Here is a 24,077-nt window from a genome sequence, read left to right on the forward strand (position 1 = left end):
TCTAGAAATGTGTATGTATATGCTCAGTATTCTTTGAATACAAGTTCTATAACTCTTGTATTTGTAAATATCATGTACCGATGGAAACAAGAAAAATAAAAAAAATAATAAAAAAAATAACCCAATAACTATGGAAAACCAATCTTTAACCCACTAACCCTGAACAAACTAATCTGTGACTATAGCACGCTAACCATAAACAAACCGATCTATAAACACACTAACCCTGAACAAACCGATTTATAACCCGTTACCCCTGAACACACTTATCTATAAATATAACCTGCTAATCATGAACAAACCGATCTATAACTCGCAAACCATGAATTAACCGATATAAATCCTGCTAACCAAAAACATACTATTCTAAATCCCGCTTACAAATCTATACCCCGTTAACCCGAACAAACCAACCTTTAACCCGCTAAATCCAAAAGATAATCTATTGAGCTATAACCCACAAACAATGAATACACCAATCTTTAACACGTTAGCCTAATCTAAGCATTGGACTGCTTTCAGTAGGCATTTATTGACTTATGAAGGCCAACTGGACAAAGACAAATTTAATGAACTCCATATATTTAAGTCCAGCAATGCCAACCAAAATCAGTTCAATGCTTATATTTATAACATGTGATTTTAAATCCAATTCCTCTATTTATTAACGAAATCCAAATTTCTCCGCCTTTGTCGTCCATGAATCCTGTTAACCGCCTACTCTTGTTCTTCCGCTGTAAAAAGTAGTGTGTGTAAATAAACGACAAGAATAATCAATGTTATACTAATATTTAATACATATAAACGTGAGGTTAATATATATTACGCTTGCAATATTTAATTATCTACGGCAGAAGGTTTATTTTTTTTACATTTTATAACCTCCATTTCTTCACTGTTATATTCATACATCAGTTGGCAGTTATGAGCTGGTAACTCTCCTTTACAGTTGGCAAGTTCATATTGAGGATATGCCATAAAGTGGTTATACAGGTATAACCCGCTAACCAGAACAAACCAATCTAAAACCCTCTAACCCCGAACGAACTATTCTATAGCTATAACCCCCTAACCATAAATAAACCAATCTTTAACCCGTCAACCCTGAATAAACCAACCAATAGTCTTCTTACCAAGAGCTAATCAATTTATAACTCGCTAACTATGAATAAACTAATCTATAGCTACAATGTACATGCATAACCAGCTAACCATGAACGAAGCAATCTAGAGCCCGCTAACCCCGAACAAACTAATCTACAACTCTAGCCACGCACAAAATAATGGTTATAGCTATAACCCGCTAACCATGAACAAACTAATCTATATAGATATAACCCGCTAACTATGGATTAACCAATCTATAACCGGCTAACCCTAAACTAACCAATCCATAACCCCTTAGCCATGAACAAACTAATCTATATAGATATAACCCGCTAACTATGCATTAACCAATATATAACAGGCTAACACTAAACTAACCAATCTATAACCCCTTAACCATGAACATGCTAATCTATATAGCTTAACCCGTTAACCCTTCACTAATCAATCTATAGCCCGCCAACCCTGAGATAACTCAACTTTAACCCGCTAACCTGAGGTAGTAGTGTACAGTAAAAGTGCCCAAATCTGAAAAGGGGAACACGTTTTAGATATTTAAAGTCAGTTAACTATATTTATTACCTATACTAAAGCATATATATGTATAATCTGTACATGTGCAATATCAAAGGATAGGTAAAAAAAAATTTTTTCAGTTTTTCAGAACTTTGAAAACCATGTTAACCAAAACCTTTAAAATTCCAAAATGTCATAATTTTTACGCAAAATGACACAAATCCCTACTCAATTTCTTTTTCTCTTTATTTTTTTCTTAAACCTATTTGAAAATAAATATTTCCTTCCCGAAGACAGAATTACTCTTGCTTTGACATATGTTCATCATTGCAAGTAAAACTATATTTTCTGTGTAAACAAACTTTCGGAAAATCCGGTAATTTATACTCTCGAGATCATTTTTTCAAAAGTATTAATAAATGTGAAGCCTATATATACTACTTCATAATGAATACACCAATTAAAGTGAACTTTTTTTCATTCTTTCTGCATATCACAATACAGGAGTCATCTTCTTAAGAAAAAAATCACCCATTACCAGGCTATCCTACTGTGGCCTGCTACCAAAACTAAATACAAACCCGTTTACTCTGAACACACCAAACTATAACCTCGAGCACATTTCTATTTTCATTATTGTAAAGAGTTTTTCAAACAATTGACAACTATTCCTTGGGAAGCCTCTCCGGTAACTCATGTCGCTTATATCGTTCAAATCAATCCATGTGGCGCTTCTGTCGTTCAAATGAATTCAGGTGTCGCTTCTGTCGTTCAAATGAATTCAGGTGTCGCTTCTGTCGTTCAAATCAATCCAGGTGTCGCTTCTGTCGTTCAAATGAATCCAGGTGTCGCTTCTGTCGTTCAAATCAATCCATGTGTCGCTTCTGTCGTTCAAATCAATCCAGGTGTCGCTTCTGTCGTTCAAATCAATTCAGGTGTCGCTTCTGTCGTTCAAATCAATCCAGGTGTCGCTTCTGTCGTTCAAATCAATTCAGGTGTCGCTTCTGTCTTTCAAATAAATCCAGGTGTCGCTTCTGTCGTTCAAACCAATCCAGGTGTCATGCCATAATCTTGACAAGCAATATTGCCACAAATGAAAACGATTTTATGAGTACATAATTATATTCAAAAGGAATTCATCTAGTTAAAGCATTTTTTTTTTAATTTAACTAGAACTGTCGCCAGGATGGCTGATTAATACTCCCGCAATTTGCACGAGACAATGGTGAATTGGAGCTCTTAATTAGAGGCTAACTAAGATAACCCAGTAATATAGTGACCAGTTGCCATAGCAACCATAATTTTGAGAAAAAGAAAGTGGCATGCACATCTACACATGGTCCTCTATATTTGTGTGAAGTTTCATTGAAATCTGCCCTTCGGTTTAGGAGGAGTTGTCCGGACAAACTTAAGTTATGGTTCTTATTGGAAAACCTGTTTATAGTGACCAGTTGCCATAGCAGCCATTATTTTGAGGAAAAAAATGTGGCATGCACGTCTACACATGGTCCTCTATATTTGCGTGAAGTTTCACTGAAATCTGCCCTTCGGTTTAGGAGGAGTTGTCCGGACAAACTTAAAGTTATGGTTCTTATTGGAAAACCTGTTTATAGTGACCAGTTGCCATAGCAACGGACGGACGGACAACCTGATTCCAGTATACCCCCCTAACTTCGTTGCGGGTATAAAAATCATATCTACATACCTTATTATGCTGTAAATGATTATATATTTTCAATACTTTGATCAAAGAAGCAATTATCATATTTAAAGGGTTAAATGTCTTAACATTACAAGTTTACCTTAACACAGATTCAACCGCATCTAGAGAATTATGATAGGACACTCTCGCAGATATTTAAACTAAAAATATTCTGCTATAAAATGCTGAAAAAATAACACTACATACCAGAACCGTTTCCAATACAAAATTGTTCTACTGTACTGTACACCATGTGTATGTTAAAATTTATCTAGTGTAATGAAACTGAAAGAAAGGGCTCTAAAGAACCAAGTCGAGGGATTTGCTGACCAGGATCAATATTTCGTGAACAAAGGGTTGTAAATCCCTTTTGTTTCCCCAGTCGACGTCTTCCATTCTTCCAGGACTCTGACCAGCTTCCGAAGGTGTATGATGTACCCCAGTAGAGGAAGCAGTACCACAACCACGATAGCCATACCGATCAAAATTGCCTTCGTTCCGCATCCGTCTGTTGTAAATAAACCAGCAATATTATAAAGATCCATGATATGATATATAATATGACGGTGAAGACAATTTTGACACGTGCGCGAACCTGGCTCGACCTCACGTTCTACGGTTCTAAATTGCATAGACAGATTATCTGCGACAGTTACACGCACCACTGCGCCAAATCGGCATCCCCAAAAAGTGATGTTTCGATGTTGCGGGGATAAACAGCCTGGTATCCCGACATGACAACAGTGACAAATCTTCTACTTGATGATAGAATTATGTACGCCTGGTTCGCATTGCAAATATACATTAAATCGATATCTTTTAAATATTACAAATGAGTCAAATACTATCAAATAACACATTCAGATGAACAACATCCACGGCTTTAGAATTATATATATCTTATACGAACCATGTCGAGAACAAGCGCAAAATGAGAGTGAATTTAAGGTGACATTTAGGGTGTTTCATAAGGGCGAACGTCTAACTATCCATTATGTACTGTTAATCAAATCCACGTTCTCAAAAGGGGAACTGTGGTAGTGAAAACGATGGAACATTATACTAAAACATACATATTTTAGCGGTAATCGTATTAATCTATTTTAGTGTTTTTCGTATTGGAAGTATTCCGCTAAACTAGGATTGCGGTAATTAATTTTCTATACAATACTTCTATGGTAATTAATAATGGTGCGTTAATTATCATTACGGCAATCTGCTGAAGTTTGATAATGCGCTAGATTTTGAGTGCGCCAAAATCAGCACATTTACGGTAATGGATTTGAGTTAAGTCAATTCACAGGAAATAAATGGTTTCCCAGTAATGAGATCAGTATTGTGACTATTGCGAATATGCTTTGTCAACATTAATCCCTCGAGTCAGCTGCCATGTGTAAAAACATACGAAGCATGCCAATGCATGATATATGAGATATGGCAATGTTTTTTTAACGGTAGGACGTTAACCATGACAGTTGTTACTTAAGTACATCTGTACATGTACTATAACTACAACAGGCACGTCTACGAATTTGATAGTTGTGAGCGAAACAAGTTGCATCACATACAAAATGGTTGGTTTGTTTTGTTTAACGTCCTTTTAACAGCCAGGGTCATTCAAGGACGTGCCTGGTTTTTGAGGTGGGGGGAAAGCCAGAGTACCCGGGGAAAAAAACCCACCGGCCTACGGACAGTACCTGGCAACTGTCCCACGTAGGTTTCGAACTCTCAACCAAGAGGTGGGTGGCTAGTGATGAAATTTCAGGACACCTTAACCACTCGGCCACCGTGGCCCCATCACATACGAGAAATACACAAGGTATTTAAAACAAAACAAAAACATACTGTTATGTATTCATTGAAGCGGCATTAGTCAAGAAGATTTACTGACAAATTCACATATCAACAGATCATAATTCTTCCTTAAAACACGATGGCAAGGTGTGCACAGAATATAGATTAACATGACGTACAAGTAGAATAAGACCATGTGTCCCGGTTAGGTGAGCGTCTTCTAAGTCGGCAAATGACACCCGTCAAACCTAGGTCGCCTCCAGGTATTACTTTGTTCTCAAAATGAGAAAAGGGGCAGTGACAACAGAACTATCGAACAATTTCTAACTTCACTCACAGAAGGAATTTTAATATTTCTCACGTAAAAGAAAATGCTCGTAGAATTGCAATAGCATGTAGAGGGAGCTAATATTTTTACGCGGACTACATGTACGTTTTTTAGGTTTTCTGATCAATCGGGTGGAACAATGAAAAACACTAGCTTTTCACCTAGGTGGTCGCGTATCAAATTCCACGAGCGAATATGAAAAGGTATAGGGTTACCTGTCAGACCACGTAGTTTTTCTCCGGTTTCCTCCCACATAAAGACCCCTCGCGCGCTTCCATCCAGACCAACAAGAGTTATTAATAGACGTTGGTATAACGTGTTTCGCATTTTTTTTGTAAAATGATTAAAGTTTAAATCTTTGAACATTTTAACGAGATTAACATCTTATTCTGTCATTTATGAAATTAAGTGAAATTAAAGAATGAAAGATAACGAGAAACGAATTATCAAATGGAAACATGAACACCAACCTTCTTTGCACACTTCGATCTCATTGATCTGTGTAGTGATCTTGGTCACAGGCGCTTGAGTTGTGGCATTGCCGCTATCGCTAGCATATTTGTGAGAACGGTATGCAGATGGAAAGCTGTGGCAGATAGGAAATCCGTCCGGAGGGGGCGGATGCATTCCATACGAGTTGTTGATGAACATCATCATTCCATTGTTGGCATGTAGCTCTATATGACAATGCAAGAGCCATATTCCCGGATTATCGGCCTTGATTCTGATGACTGCATACCCACCGCTAGGTATGATAAGTGTATCCTTTCGAGGTGGGTTGGAGAGTTCCAACCCAGGGACGTCATCCGCGAGCCAGCTCGGGTCGCTCCATGTAGCATCATTGCAGAAGTTTCCACGGCAGTTAATATCAGGATTTTGTGATATAAATCTAGCCGTTGTCTCGTTGTATGTAGCATAACCCATTTTCAGGACATAAAACGTGTAGCCATGAAGATGGACGGGATGGGACCATCCCGTTCCTACTCCCATGTTGAGGATGACGAGTTGCACGACGTCGTTGTGATTCAGGTTGAGTGAGTGCGAACACTGACATAGTTTATCCGAACCACAATCCTGATCGTCACAAGATGTGTCTATCTCATAGGGCTGGGTCAGAGCACAGACTTTAGGAAACCTAAATTGTCTTCCATTAATCGACGAGGGGAAGTAGTCTTTTCCTGGAAATGCAAAGTTGAGGAAGTGCTCGACCAGCGACTGGTCGCCGGTCGGTACCGGTGCAGGGTCATTGTCGAGTAGAGACCGTAACTGGTCGAATCGCATACAGTCTGTGAAGGAGCCTGCTGGGAAATACGAAAAAGGGCAGTTTACAACTAGACACCGGTTAGTAGAAGTACACATCTTCCTGGAAGTGGTCGGGTCCTCATCCGCTGCCCCGCTATAACGTAAATTTGCCCTCGCCTTGTGTGGGATCGGGTGTTCAATAGTTTCAGCGCGTATCCAGTAGTTCGCTACAGGCTGTTCTGCTACGATGAAGAAATCGTATCTTTCTCCCGGATTGATTATGAATGATTCAGCCACTACAGGTTTGAAGTCAAACCCATCAGATGCAGTCAAAGTCAGGTCATGATTGTCGATAGAGATGCGGAAAGGGTACATAGCACCAACATTGACAACACGGAATCGATATTTGTTTCCGAACTGTGCGTCATAAAGAGTCAGTGGAGCTTGGTTGTGTTCTTCTGACGTTAAATTAGGATAGAACCGTCCTTTGCCATTTATAAGTGCCGAAGTCAGGGGGAAATGACTTAAGACCCCACCATCTACTGATTCCGCTGTCGGCATCGGATGATGTTTTGCAAAGTGACCCATTTCCATTTTCTTGAAGTCCAAATCTGAACTTCGATTGTGGTTGAACCCCTGAACGACCATGATATGTTCGGGTATAGTTTCATGCGGTTCTCTTATAACGAATGCTCCGTTTAGTCCATTTGATCTCATAGACCCGGTATGTGCATGATACCAATAGGTTCCCTTAGGTTCAGCAATGAAGTTGTAGGTGAACGACTGGCCAGAGAGAATTGGGCACTGGGTGATGAAAGGGACACCGTCCATCCATGGCGTCCCGTGCTGGGACAGGCCATGCCAATGTATAGTCACTGTATCAGATGGAAGGTGATTTATAACATCAATTATGAGTCGCTGGCCGACGTAGACGATGATTGGAGGGCCAGGCATGCTGTCATTGGCAACCACGACGAGTCGCCCTGGTTCATATCCGTCGCCAGTTATAATACCGTCCTGTGGGATTTCAGCTGCGTTTTCAGGATTGTCCACGTAGTGGCGATGTAATTTGTGTTGATGAAGGTGATTTTTTCTGTGGACCTTTTGTGTCATCGTAATTCTACGATCTATAACCAAGGACGTCCTACACACCGTAGCTTCTTTGTCACACTCGAAAGCAAAGCTTGATGGCCCCGTTATGAGTAGCACGAACATGGTCAACTGGCCCATAATCTAAAGAAACAAACATATTATTTATTTCCTTACCCTTAGAAGACATTTCGAAATGAAAAATTATGATAATGCATTGGTTGTTTTTTTTTTATGGATCGAATTTTCAGGATTTTAAGAAAATGTTCGAAGGAAAAAAAGTTAAAATGTGAAGCGTATTTTTTTTTTTTTTTTTTTCAAAAGTAACTACTCAAGTTATCAACATTGAATGCAGTTGAAATTATACTGCCGATACATTTTAGTGCAGAATTTTCGTAGGTACAATCTTTTGTGGTAAAAACTTTCGTGAATCCCCTTTTTAACATATACGAGTAGAAGTCTAGTATTTGTTGAATCTATTTCACGCTTCCTTGGCAACCACGTAAACGGCGGACTTGTGTAGACCATAAAACATAATGTCACACACTATCGATTCAGTAGATTGCATTTTAGATTGGTCCAAACATGTGTTTTTTAATTAAGATCATGAAGCCAGAAACGTAGAAAAACACATGGGAATGAATGTTTTAAATGTTGATCTCATAAGCATGAAAAAAACTTATTATTAAACTGTGATTATCTAAAGTACAATACCTGGATATTAGTAGGTGTCTCGCTTTAACGATAAAATGTGTATTCCTCGAAAGGTAACTTATTATTTTCCCCGTTACAATAGTTTTTTTGTTAAGTATTCTTTACCTCTCACACTCTTTTAGTTTGAACTGTCTTTATTTGTCGATTTCCATTTTAAAATATATATAAAACATATAAATTATACAAAAAGGAATCAGAAACATGTGTCAAGACACTTATATAAATCTGACACCTATATATAAAGGTTGATGTTATATAACAGCATAGACATGATAAAACACAATATCGTATCATAATGACAATAGAGTCTAATGTGAAAACATCAATTGGAATTTGATCAAATAATTAAATGCATTGTAGTTAATAATATGAGACACTCTTTTATACAATGCTCCATTTTATAAATCCACATTTTCTTAAAATCCCCAACTATGGCAATGTTACCTTAATCCCTTTATAGTGTATATTTCACTTTAAAACATAACCCTATTTACAATATGTATAACCATATCGATATATTCTTCAACAAGTTACTGAATCATTTTCACTTATGTGGGGGAGGATATTTTCAATGTCTTTGTGGCGGGTTTTGCCAAAGACATACTTTTTTTTATGGCTTTTTTATATGGAGTAAAGAGTTGCATGTATATCATATCTATGTAATTGTTTGCTTCATTTCTAATTCAAAAACAATATTCTCAAATGTCATAAATAAATAATCTTGAGTGTGGCCTTCTTCAGTCACACGCCGTATTGTGATTTACATCTAGCGAGTTAATGAGTTTTTCCAATACTGGTTAAGGGATCATCGGGATTTTTTTCTTTATTTCTTTTTTTTAGGGATTTTGGGTCAGTGCAAGAACCGGACAGCGAAACATATTTCCATGGAGATTATGTTTAAACTATACGATGCACATTTCTTTTGGCGTGAAAATGTATTCGCACCATTCAGTGAATCATTCTTATTATAAAGGACTTTAGCTAATATTATTTTTTGTTTTATAGTAGATATACATGTACACTATATTCATCTGTTTTAAGCCATAATTTCACCACAGAACCACGGATGTACAAAGCACCACCACTTGAATTTTAATTGTTTTAACTAAGAAAGTTACAACTGAATTAAATGAAAAAAAGATTCAGTTCATTTTGACATTCCATTAAAGTCCTATCAGCAATTATATTTGATATAATTGTTAAAACAACAATTATGTTTGAAGTTTAAGCAACATCATAGTATAGTGATATATAGTAACAATATCTACATCTACAAATGTAGTACCTTTCGGGAAACAACCAGGGGATTCTTACATGTCAACAGGGATATACAAACAAACAAGCAAATACAATAACATATAAGAAGACAATAAACATAATAAATTCAACAACTTACCATCTTTTCTAAATGTTCACCTCTTGTAACATCAACTGTTCTCGTCACACAAAACAAAATCTATATGTGTCATGTCATGTTTAAAATGACTTCTTTCTGCTTCGTTGGCCCGCAAATTCAAAATTAGTAAGAAAATAGTATTTGCACCGATCATGACCTGTACAACATGTTCATGCGCAATGTACATAAAAAGATGTTCATGCACGAAAAATTCATATACCTCAAATATCTACTAGCTGTTTTCTTTAAATATTGTTTTCTATGGCATATTCTATAGTATCATCGAAGCTAAGATTGTTAAAATTTGATAATAAAAACAGTGTTCAAAATCATATACGCTTAAAGTATTCTTGACAAACACGTTTTTATTTTCTTATCTTTATTTTTTTATTTTTTTTCATACACATATATGATTTAATGTCACACTAATAAGAATCATAATTTTGATCCATTGTTCATTTGATTTAAATCCAAATATCTATATTTTTTGTATTGGTGTAAAATGTGTATTGCTTAATCATTAAAGCAGAGCGAGATTGACACCACCTTGTCATTACAAATCATAACTATATATAGACGACCAAATATTATCAAACGATGCTCCATACATATTGCGGTCATTAACCTTTTTCAATATATGTTTTATTATCTACTGTTTAATGAGGTTCATTTTACAAGTCACATCACATCCTGGTTACTGTAGCAACGTTTTCTGAAACGGTGTTTTATGTAATATTTACTACTTCGTCTGCGCGACTCTTATGATAACCGAACAGTACTCATCGTCGGATACCCACGGTTGATTGCACTATGGATATCCACGGTTGACTGCACTACAGATGCCCATGGTTGATTGCAATACGGATACCAACAATTGATTACAAAACTACGCTACGGACGTCGGATACCCACGGTTGATTGCACTACGGATATCCACGATTGATTACAACACTACGCTACGGACGTGAGATATTCACGGTTGATTACACTACGCTACAGACGTCGGATATCCACGGTTGATTGCACTACGCTACAGACGTCGGATATGCACGGTTGATTGCTCCACGCTACAGACGTCGAATATGCACGGTTGATTGCACTACGCTACAGACGTCGGATTTTCACGGTTGATTGCACTACGCTCTGACGTCGGATTTTCACGGTTGATTGCACTACGCTACAGACGTCGGATATCCAGGGTTGATTGCACTATGCTACATACGTCGGATACCCACGGTTGATTGCACTATGGATATCCACGATTGATTACAAAACTACGCTATGGACGTGAGATATCCACGGTTGATTGTACCACGCTACAGACGTCGGATATCCATGGTTGATTGCACCACGCTATGGACGTCGGATACCTACGGTTGATTGCACTACGCTTCAGACGTCGGATATCCATGGTTGATTGCACCACGCTATGGACGTCGGATACCCACGGTTGATTGCACCACGCTACGGACGTCGGATACCCACGGTTGATTGCAACACGCTACAGACGTCGGATACCCACGGTTGATTGCACTACGCTTCGCTTCACTAAGAAGAATACTACACTCGTACAATAACTTACAAATCATTTAACTTTATAAGACTACATTTATACGTGCAGTACCACGTACTGCACTGATAAGATACGATAACTTCTTCTCTCAAAATAGTCATGCTTTATTAGGAATGTTCTAAAAATACACTGATTCCTCTACATTAACAAGTCTCAAATAGCTACAGTTACAATTTTTATTTAAATATATCTACTTTTTTCACAAGTTCGTGATATAATAACTGTATGCCAGTAATTCCTGTCCACTATTAGACTTTCCAAACCGTCGGGAGGTACACCTGTGTTGAGCATCCCAGAAAACATATCACCCAATCCCATTCTTCAGCTGTTTACTATAAGGCTTTTATTTGACTTTATCGGCCTCGCAATTGGTGCGGTATGGGGTCCATCTGACCAATCTTTTTGGTTTACTAAATAAAGCCCTAACTCTCTGAACCATTTTTGCAGAACATTGTCACTACATTTTTGTTTTCTTGTTTTGTGATAATTAATGATATTGTCTGCTTCAAATTATTTATGGACAATGAGCAACAATAAGTGACATTGTCCTCTCTGACGTCAAAATAGATACGACGAACATATGCCACGTTTAATAATTCTATAAATACCCATCGTCGGAGAGCCACGGTTGATTGCACGGTTGGTTACACTTTTAAGTGAAGCGTAGCGTAGTGCAATCAACCGTGGGTCTCCTCCAATTCATGTAACATGTTGATGCTTATATGCCACTATAGAAATGTAAACATATTCATTATAGAAAATAAAAGATTTAAAATATATGTATCAGCATCAGTGGACATTTAAAAAAACATCAAAGAACCTAGTGGAGATTAAAATCTGGAATAAAAATATTACATCCCATTGACACACAGCCTGTCAATCATTGCGCCCATAACAATGCCATTTGGTTTTGATGTCAGATGGAACGCGGAAAATATGCCTCTGTGAAAAGAGTATAGATTTTAGTTTGTTTAAATAGAACCAGTGAGCTGTTTAAATGAAACTAAAAGATGCTTCAACATCAACGTTATAGAAATATATCTAATTAACACCAACAAATGACATCCACGGTATAGAAATATATCTAATTAACACCAACAAATGACATCAACGGTATAGAAATATATCTAATTAACACCAACAAATGACATCCACTGTATATAAATATATCTAATTAACACCAACAAATGACATCAACGGTATAGAAATATATCTAATTAACAACAACAAATGACATCAACGGTATAGAAATATATCTAATTAACACCAACAAATGACACACACGGTATAGAAATATATCTAATTAACACCAACAAATGGCATCAACGGTATAGAAATATATCTAATTAACACCAACAAATGACTTCAACAGTATAGAAATATATCTAATTAACACCAACAAATGACATCAACGGTATAGAAATATATCTAATTAACACCAACAAATGATATCAACGGTATAGAAATATATCTAATTAACAACAACAAATGACATCAACGGTATAGAAATATATCTAATTAACACCAACAAATGACACCCACGGTATAGAAATATATCTAATTAACACCAACAAATGACATCCACTGTATAGAAATATATCTAATAACACCAACAAATGACATCAACGGTATAGAAATATATCTAATTAACACCAACAAATGACATCCACGGTATAGAAATATATCTAATTAACACCAACAAATGACATCTACGGTATAGAAATATATCTAATTAACACCAACAAATGACATCCACTGTATAGAAATATATCTAATTAACACCAACAAATGACATCTACGGTATAGAAATATATCTAATTAACACCAACAAATGACATCCACTGTATAGAAATATATCTAATTACACCAACAAATGACACCCACGGTATAGAAATATATCTAATTAACACCAACAAATGACATCCACTGTATAGAAATATATCTAATTAACACCAACAAATGACACCCACGGTATAGAAATATATCTAATTAACACCAACAAATAACATCCACTGTATAGAAATATATCTAATTAACACCAACAAATGACATCCACGGTATAGAAATATATCTAATTAACACCAACAAATGACATCTACGGTATAGAAATATATCTAATTAACACCAACAAATGACATCCACTGTATAGAAATATATCTAATTAACACCAACAAATGACATCAACGGTATAGAAATATATCTAATTAACACCAACAAATGACATCAACGGTATAGAAATATACCTAATTAACACCAACAAATGACATCAACGGTATAGAAATATATCTAATAACACCAACAAATGACATCCACTGTATAGAAATATATCTAATAACACCAACAAATGACATCCACGGTATAGAAATATATCTAATAACACCAACAAATGACATCCACGGTATAGAAATATATCTAATTAACACCAACAAATGACATCAACGGTATAGAAATATATCTAATTAACACCAACAAATGACATCCACTGTATAGAAATATATCTAATTAACACCAACAAATGACATCCACGGTATAGAAATATATCTAATTAACACCAACAAATGACATCCACTGTATAGAAATATATCTAATTACACCAACAAATGACATCAACGTTATAGAAATATATCTAATTAACACCAACAAATGACATCAACGGTATAGAAATATATCTAATTAACACCAACATATGGTACCCACGGTATAGAAATATATCTAATTAACACCAACAAATGACATCAACGTTATAGAAATATATCTTATTAACACCAACAAATGACATCCACTGTATAGAAATATATCTAATTAACACCAACAAATGACACCCACGGCATAGAAATATATCTAATTAACACCATCAAATGACATCCACTGTATAGAAATATATCTAATTAACACCAACAAATGACATCCACGGTATAGAAATATATCTAATTAACACCAACAAATGACATCCACTGTATAGAAATATATCTTATTAACACCAACAAATGACATCCACGGTATAGAAATATATCTAATTAACACCAACAAATGACATCCACGGTATAGAAATATATCTAACACCAACAAATGACATCCACTGTATAGAAATATATCTAATTAACACCAACAAATGACATCCACGGTATAGAAATATATCTAATAACACCAACAAATGACACCCACTGTATAGAAATATATCTAATTAACACCAACAAATGACATCCACTGTATAGAAATATATCTAATAACACCAACAAATGACATCCACTGTATAGAAATATATCTAATAACACCAACAAATGACATCCACTGTATAGAAATATATCTAATTAACACCAACAAATGACATCAACGGTATAGAAATATATCTAATTAACACCAACAAATGACATCAACGTTATAGAAATATATCTAATTAACACCAACAAATGACATCCACGGTATAGAAATATATCTAATTACACCAACAAATGACACCCACGGTATAGAAATATATCTAATTAACACCAACAAATGACATCCACTGTATAGAAATATATCTAATAACACCAACAAATGACATCAACGGTATAGAAATATATCTAATTAACACCAACAAATGACATCAACGGTATAGAAATATATCTAATTACACCAACAAATGACATCAACGGTATAGAAATATACCTAATTAACACCAACAAATGACATCCACGGTATAGAAATATATCTAATTACACCAACAAATGACATCCACTGTATAGAAATATATCTAATAACACCAACAAATGACATCCACTGTATAGAAATATATCTTATTAACACCAACAAATGACATCCACGGTATAGAAATATATCTAATTAACACCAACAAATGACATCCACTGTATAGAAATATATCTAATTAACACCAACAAATGACATCTACGGTATAGAAATATATCTAATTAACACCAACAAATGACATCCACTGTATAGAAATATATCTAATTAACACCAACAAATGACATCCACGGTATAGAAATATATCTAATAACACCAACAAATGACATCCACTGTATAGAAATATATCTAATTACACCAACAAATGACATCCACTGTATAGAAATATATCTAATAACACCAACAAATGACACCCACGGTATAGAAATATATCTAATAACACCAACAAATGACATCCACTGTATAGAAATATATCTAATAACACCAACAAATGACATCAACGGTATAGAAATATATCTAATTACACCAACAAATGACATCCACTGTATAGAAATATATCTAATAACACCAACAAATGACATCCACTGTATAGAAATATATCTAATTACACCAACAAATGACATCCACTGTATAGAAATATATCTAATAACACCAACAAATGACACCCACGGTATAGAAATATATCTAATAACACCAACAAATGACATCCACTGTATAGAAATATATCTAATAACACCAACAAATGACATCAACGGTATAGAAATATATCTAATTAACACCAACAAATGACATCCACGGTATAGAAATATATCTAATTACACCAACAAATGACATCCACGGTATAGAAATATATCTAATTAACACCAACAAATGACATCCACGGTATAGAAATATATCTAACACCAACAAATGACATCAACGGTATAGAAATATATCTAATTAACACCAACAAATGACATCCACGGTATAGAAATATATCTAATAACACCAACAAATGACATCAACGGTATAGAAATATATCTAATTAACACCAACAAATGACATCAACGGTATAGAAATATATCTAATTACACCAACAAATGACATCAACGGTATAGAAATATATCTAATTAACACCAACAAATGACATCAACGGTATAGAAATATATCTAATTACACCAACAAATAACATCAACGGTATAGAAATATATCTAATTAACACCAACAAATGACATCAACGGTATAGAAATATATCTAATAACACCAACAAATGACATCCACTGTATAGAAATATATCTAATTAACACCAACAAATGACATCAACGGTATAGAAATATATCTAATTACACCAACAAATGACATCAACGTTATAGAAATATATCTAATTAACACCAACAAATGACATCAACGTTATAGAAATATATCTAATTAACACCAACAAATGACATCAACGGTATAGAAATATATCTAATTACACCAACAAATGACATCAACGGTATAGAAATATATCTAATTAACACCAACAAATGACATCAACGGTATAGAAATATATCTAATTAACACCAACAAATGACATCCACTGTATAGAAATATATCTAATAACACCAACAAATGGCACCCACTGTATAGAAATATATCTAACACCAACAAATGACATCCACGGTATAGAAATATATCTAATAACACCAACAAATGACATCCACGGTATAGAAATATATCTAATTACACCAACAAATGACATCAACGGTATAGAAATATATCTAATTAACACCAACAAATGACATCCATGGTATAGAAATATATCTAATTAACACCAACAAATGACATCAACGGTATAGAAATATATCTAATAACACCAACAAATGACATCAACGGTATAGAAATATATCTAATTACACCAACAAATGACATCAACGGTATAGAAATATATCTAATTAACACCAACAAATGACATCAACGGTATAGAAATATATCTAATTAACACCAACAAATGACATCAACGGTATAGAAATATATCTAATTAACACCAACAAATGACATCCACGGTATAGAAATATATTTAATTGACAAATGACTGAATAAATACCAAAAGAGTCCTAATAATGATCGGTTGAAAGACCAAAAAACACATATTTCTTAGGGGAGCAAATAATTTACTTTAAATTATAAAGATAAAAACACTAACTTTTGGAGGGTGTCTATAGCGTAAAATTATGAATTTTGGCATTGTAGAAAAAATTTAAAAGAGCCTAATTTTGTTTTCAATCGATAAAAATTACTCTTTGTCGGAGATATAGCATCTTTAATTCAGATTTCTTACCAACCTCTTTAAAAAGTTTGCCCTTGAAAGGAGGACCTCCCCATCGTGCGTTTGTTTGATAACAAATATTATTTTTGTCCCCATGGAAGCTCGAAATGGATTACTTATTATATCGGGGATTGACATCTCTGTAATCTAATCAAATGGCAAACAGAAAGTCCCCTACTCCATGTTTGTGTGTTTTCTTTCATAGATTTAGTTATGATGTATGTTTTACAGAAGTGTTGGTGAGTAAAAATCAGTTTGCTAGTAAAACAATGGAATTCTTGGTATTGTAGTTTATATAATGATTAAAAAGATTCGTTGTGACAGATGTTTCCTGTTTTATAGTCGCATACTCCCAAAGAAATATAACTATAAATTCACATTTTGACCTCTATACAGTTTTCAGACTTATTCATATTGTATACCTGTCACGGTGGTCAAACTTTTATAATAGTCTGACCAACACCTGTACATGTAAAGTGTATATAGATACTTGCGCTGTGTATTGTGTATAATGTTTGCACAAGTCCCTGTGTCATATAATGTCCTATGTACCTGTGTATATAGTTGTTATGGTGACGTATGAGAGGTGAGCGCAAGGATTGGTTGAGTGTGTCACTTTGACCCTGCATGACCCTATACCCGTGCACGTGGAAAACCTTACCTGGGCCTTGCCCAGGTGAGTGCAGCCACAACGGCCATAGACCCTGCACCATACACATTTCCAGTATAAGCCTGTGCGCTTTACGGCCACAGTGCTTCAAGGTAAGTTTATTTAATTTAAAATAATAATATAAATACATTATTTAATGTGTTTTAGCTATTTGATGTAGATAAAATACATTGAACTAATATATTTGCATTTTAAATATCTTGCCCGTAATATGTTAAAATATTTAACATATGACATACACGTGGTCGGGCTCCATAGGGTCAAAGCTAGTGTAAAAATAATGTATTATAATTGTTAATTGTAAAAGTGTAACTATGAAATAAAATAGAATATAATATAAACATATAAAATATACCTAAATGAATATTTAATGCGTTCAGTATTAAATAATGTAATTGTCGGCATCGTTTACACGTGTCCGTATGTATTTTAGGTATTGTTCTTTTTATTTCAGGTCACTGTCTCCGTGTCTGTGTTTATGTTCAATAAACTGTGTTTCAAATGTAAAACATCGTTGGTGCATAATTGCAAGAAATATCCACATATTAAAATACTCGTGTGACATACCTAACAAATTATCCCGAATCAAAAACTGGACTTGACTCTTCAGATCATACAAAATTGATGTATGGTTGATGTTTCATACATCTCTGTTTGCTTTGCCTTCTCCAACGTGTCTGCTAGCTCCCGCAGAACCTTGTTGTGCTGCATGTATATCTCCCCTGGGTCATAGCAGTGTTGCACGATGACAATGCATAGACCAGGTTTCCTGGACAATCAAATAGTGGGCATTTAGGTTTTCTTTCATCCCCCATCAATTCTGGTTGGTAGGTGTTGGTAGAACATCGTACACTGACCGCATAAGGAACTGGATTCTACACGATTCCCACTTCAAGATGCTTGACCATGTATGACGTCTTTTAGTTGCCTTCCATCGTGTCCATGCACCCTGTGCTCCAATTTTAATCACCTCTGCTTTCTGGATCTCTTCCTCCATTTTCCTTAAGTTGTCTTGGACCATCTTTTTCCTACCAAACCTGTCCGCTGTTCTCTACTTGTTGACTTGGGTTGTCCCAAGTCCCTGTCTGCCAATGCAGGTAGTCTCAACAATGTCGCCGTGTCTCAATCTAGTTTCTGCTCCCTGAATCGCATTGCTTGCTAACCACTTCCGTCCTGTTCGAGTCTCAATCCTAGCATACCTGATCTTTTCGTCTTTGGAGTCTCTGACAGTCATTACCAGACTAGTCTTCGCCACCTTAAACTCTTCCCTCAATGATGATATTGGTAATTGTTGTCTGAAGACTGTCATGCTGTATAGGCAAACAATGGTAAAACTTGGAGGGACCCCAAGCCAACGTCGTAAACACTTGCTGATCAAGAGCTTCCACTGTAATAGTGGCTACTTCGTACAGCATAAGAGGCCATATCAGGCGAGGAAGAAGTCCAAGGTGATAAATCCAGGATTTGAATTTCCCAGGCAGCCCTGTTTTGTCGATCTTTCTCAAACCCTCCCCTACCTGGGTCTGTAACCGTTTGATGTTCCTGCTGTCATTCAGGATGGCATCAAACCACTTCCCCAAATACTTGATTGAATTGTCCACAGTCGTTGGTATCACCTCTTGCTGTATTGAGAGGTTGAACTTTCTGGTCACCTTCCCTCTTTTCAAAAGGGGACATCTGGATTCCCTTGTTTTAGACTTCACTCTTGCTCATAGAACTGATATGATCCATCGTGCCTGTATATGGGTGGTAGTTGTTAAAGTCAGGTCGTCTATAAACCCTCCATTTTGTGGTAATCTCCCCTGATGAAATTATGTGTCCTCTAGTTTCCCTGCCTGCTGCCCTGGTGATTATGTTCTCCCCATCACAGAGAGTATGACAGATATAGTGCATCATGTCAAGATGCCCTTCTTCATTCAGGTCAATTTCATCTGAAAATGTCCAGGTCGATTTGACCTGAAAATAGCAGATTACTTAATACATGTAAAGAAATTGACCTGAAGTTGACATGAAAATTTCACCTCAATTCACATGAAGATTCCATCGTGTTAAATTGACCTGAAATTGAACTGAAAATTTCTTTGTGAAATTGACCTCATTTTCATGTCATTTTCAGGTCAATTTCAGCTCAAATTTACCTCAAAAGACTGTCGCATATTTTTATATCATACCCAACGTTACATACTTTACGTTAAGCTTCTCTTCCCCTCTGTACAAATTTAAGTGTATAACAAATTGAATGTACCCCGAAGAAATTCTATCGCCTCCTACTCTCTATATTTTGTATGTAAACTTTCAGCTTTATAAGCGAACACAATTAGGACGCTGATATTATTTTAGTCCATTATTGGTATTTATTAGATATATTTATATACATTTATTAGATATATTTCTATACAGTGGGTATCAGTTTATGCAGTTTTGTGACAAGCGGTGCATATCTATACGCTGTCGGTGAAGAGGGGGTTTGTCACTCAGCTGACAAAGTCTGCTACTTTGACTACAGCTTAAGTAGAGCCGTGGCTTATCACGTTGGAGTTCCCGGTTTAATTTCCTGATAAACATCAATACATATTTCCCCCTTTTCGTCCACAGTAGTATTAGGTTTTTTAGGTATTTTTTATTTTTATTTATATAGGGATTGGATTTCACTTTTATGTTAACCATGCTTTTATGGAACAATTCCTCTAAGAATATATTCTATGGGCGCGCTAGCGCCCCATTTAGAATATATTCTTAGAGGAATTGCTCCATAAAAGCATGGTTAACATAAAAGTGAAATCCAATCCCTATATTTACACTTACGGATGTTGTTTCTATAAGTCTTTGTGATTACAATATTTTTTCTTTGTAAATAAAAAAAATCATATAAAAGTCGGACACAGTGGGAGGAGTCAATTATTAGAACAGCCAATGGTGACGCTTCACAACAAATTGAGACTTTTTTCCGCGGTAAAAAATAGTTCTGTTTTTTATTATGATATTAACATAAATAACAAAAACATTTTGATAGATTATCATATTTAATATTGTCAAACATGTTATTTTTATACATTTAACAATGGTAAACAAACCCTTTGTAACTTAAATTGTAAATGTAAACAAAGCCATGTGCTTGGCGAAAGTAGTTCCCGTACCCTGTCATATTTTCATACGCAAGTTTAAACGTCAATGTTTCCATGCAAGAATGGTAAACAAATCGGTCTGGTATTGTTATATAGTGACAAAAGTGTAAATATACTATAATAAGGTTATCAAGTTATTTTCTGCTAACAAATGTCTTAATATGATTCATTTGGAAAGACGCTTTCTCATCATAAGAAACTAATGTTTAAGATATTAACTACATGACTTCTAATTTCGGACGAGGCGTGACGAAATAATCCACTGCGGACGCACGACAGCAGAGTTTTGCGAATTTTCTGTACAAATATGATATTTATTCCTCGCGGTTAGTCACAAATATGAGTGTAAGGTTTTTTTATAATTTAATGTGCAATCCATACCTACCGTTCGAACGAGGGAATGCCCAGTCAGGTGATAGGGTCACGAGAAATTTCGCCTACGTCATCATATCCTGTTTTAACATCACCGATAATACATTATGTATTATCTATGTCTCATTTATCTAGGTCGCTTGGTCATTTACAGTGTTTTTGTCGGTACTTAACAACAAGATAATCTCGCTTTGAACCTACAATGTCAGGGTATGTTGAACTTCTTGAACCCGGAATTCAGGACTTTTTGACTACCTTGACAGAACTAGACTATTTTGTTTATCATAAGTGGACTGAATGATCGTTCCGATTGGACGGCCTGGCCTTAACAATGGTGAGGTCACCACCAAAGATGAATTCAGCTAGTCGTCTAAAAACATTCTTTAAAAATCTTGCTTCGCATGCGCAAAACACTGAAATAAAGATAGATAGCGGATTACTCATTGAAACTTGTTAACTGTTTTCTCTACGACAATAGTAAAATATAACTATCAACAAATACACTAATTATTTTAATCGTCGATGCTTACAATAGCTGAGGATATAGGGAGACTTTATCCGCGGCATTATAAAGATATCAATTCTGCAGTTAAGTTCTACAAAAGTCCACGCGTTTTTAGCCGCGCTTGACAAGGATCCATCAAACTATCACGAAAAAATAGTATTTCAAACGCATGTAATGTTTTAAAGTACGTGCTTGATCATTGTACCCCGTTCTCTACATAATTAATAGTCGGTACTTTCCGTAAACGAGAAGTTCTGACGCTTCCCTAATATTGACATGACAATCTTATCCGCCTGCAAGCACCTGTTTACTACTTGTATTTTGGAGGGTCATACATTCAACTGGGCAAAAAATATTGTATTACGACATACATAAGTGTAGCTGTGATTTTGGTTCAGTTGAAACAGCAGCTGACTGATTGATTTGTATACCTCATCATCATCAGAGGTATAAAATTGGCATGATATTCTTTGCATAAAAATGTCTATTTACAAAATCAATTGTGATATTTTTACATCTCTGTTTTCTTTATCACTCCGATCACTAAAAATGCCGTGCCTTTCTTTCCACTACAGCCAAAAATGGCCCCAAACATCCAGACTCTCGTACTCAGAGTTCCAGTAACTTTACTTCCTGGATAGGCCTGTCCTATTTTGTTTATCAAAAATGGACTTGATGACTTTTCCTTATTGACGGTCTTCCCGACAGATAGCGACGTCACCGATATGACTAAAACAACTGAAGAATGTCAGACACCATCTTTGAACTACAACCTGTTTGATAACGTTCCTGGTATTGTCGTCTGCTTCTTAGTTGAGAGTACGGAAGCCCACGAGGCCTTCCGAAGGTCAATGAAAAAGTATCGAGTAGTAAATATTGCTTCAAATTAGACAATTTAATTAGGAGAGCAGTCTAGCGGAGAGAAATGGTACAGAGGCAGGTTATCCTTATTCTCAGGGAAATGAGATTATGTATTTACTTATCAGAGATATTTTGATTGATAAAGCCTAATAATATGCTTCATTGATTGTTTATGAGACATGTTTGATTGAATTTCAAATAATAAACACTTCCGACAAAAATATCACGAGAATCTGAAGCATTACACACAGTCGGTAAGAATCGTAATGTTTATGCATTCAGAAATGTGTGATGATATTCTGTAAAGTGTATAATCAAAAGCGAGAAAATGAACTAAGACCGCGATAAAAGAATATTGTTATTGGGCTCCAAATATTTCCGGGAACTCAATTTTGATTCATAAAGCTTCGTTTATTACAGATTTGTAGTACTGGCTTAGCACGTGGTAAACAATCCCTGAACATGATTTTAATGGGATTGAAGAAACACATTATGCACGTGTAACAGGAGAGGAGAAAACGTAGCGGCCAGAGCGGGGTTTGAACCCGGGACCTCCGAACACTAGCCGGATGCTCTACCAATTGATCTACCTGGTCACCGATGAACAACCCAATCCAGTCCCGCTACACACGTGTTTGATATAAACTCTGTTCAGACATGGCTGGTCAAAAACGTTTGCTATCTTTAAGAGTTGCTCCCATTTGATTATGGCATGTGATTACATGTACACATTTTATCTTCCAACATCATTATCATTTTGTTACAATGCTATTTAGATTCATTGCTTAGTTCCACAAATGACGATGAAAGACATGCTTATGACTCTTGCTCTAACCGGGCCTCGAACTCACGACCTACGGCACCGAATCGCCCAGCCAGAAATACCCGCAGCTCATACCACTGCACCACATCCACATCGACATTCGTGTTACTATAATGTATGTTCTGTATATAGTTTTTAACACAGTGTATCATATGCAATTTGTGTTGTTGATCCGAGAGTTAATATTTGAATTTCCTTTCGTAGTTGTACTGCGTTAAATACATGTATTCAATTCGCATCTCGCCGTAAATGTTGGTTTATGGTTGTCTGTCGCTCAACGGAATTTGCC

General features: G+C 35.6%; 1 protein-coding gene across 1 annotated transcript; it reads right to left on the reverse strand.

Annotated features, from left to right (window-relative positions):
• Positions 1–3,660: 3,660 nt before the first annotated feature.
• On the reverse strand, positions 3,661–19,123 carry LOC117331227 (laccase-3-like). The gene is made up of 5 exons (XM_033889825.1): positions 18,960–19,123; positions 18,749–18,871; positions 18,094–18,136; positions 5,918–7,922; positions 3,661–3,833 (listed from the first exon to the last, which is right to left on the reverse strand). The coding sequence occupies exons 1-5, from the start codon at positions 19,121–19,123 to the stop codon at positions 3,661–3,663; spliced, it is 2,508 nt and encodes an 835-aa protein (XP_033745716.1).
• Positions 19,124–24,077: the final 4,954 nt, after the last annotated feature.

Source organism: Pecten maximus, chromosome 7, assembly GCF_902652985.1.
Source record: "Pecten maximus chromosome 7, xPecMax1.1, whole genome shotgun sequence".
NCBI classification, from domain to species: domain Eukaryota; kingdom Metazoa; phylum Mollusca; class Bivalvia; order Pectinida; family Pectinidae; genus Pecten; species Pecten maximus.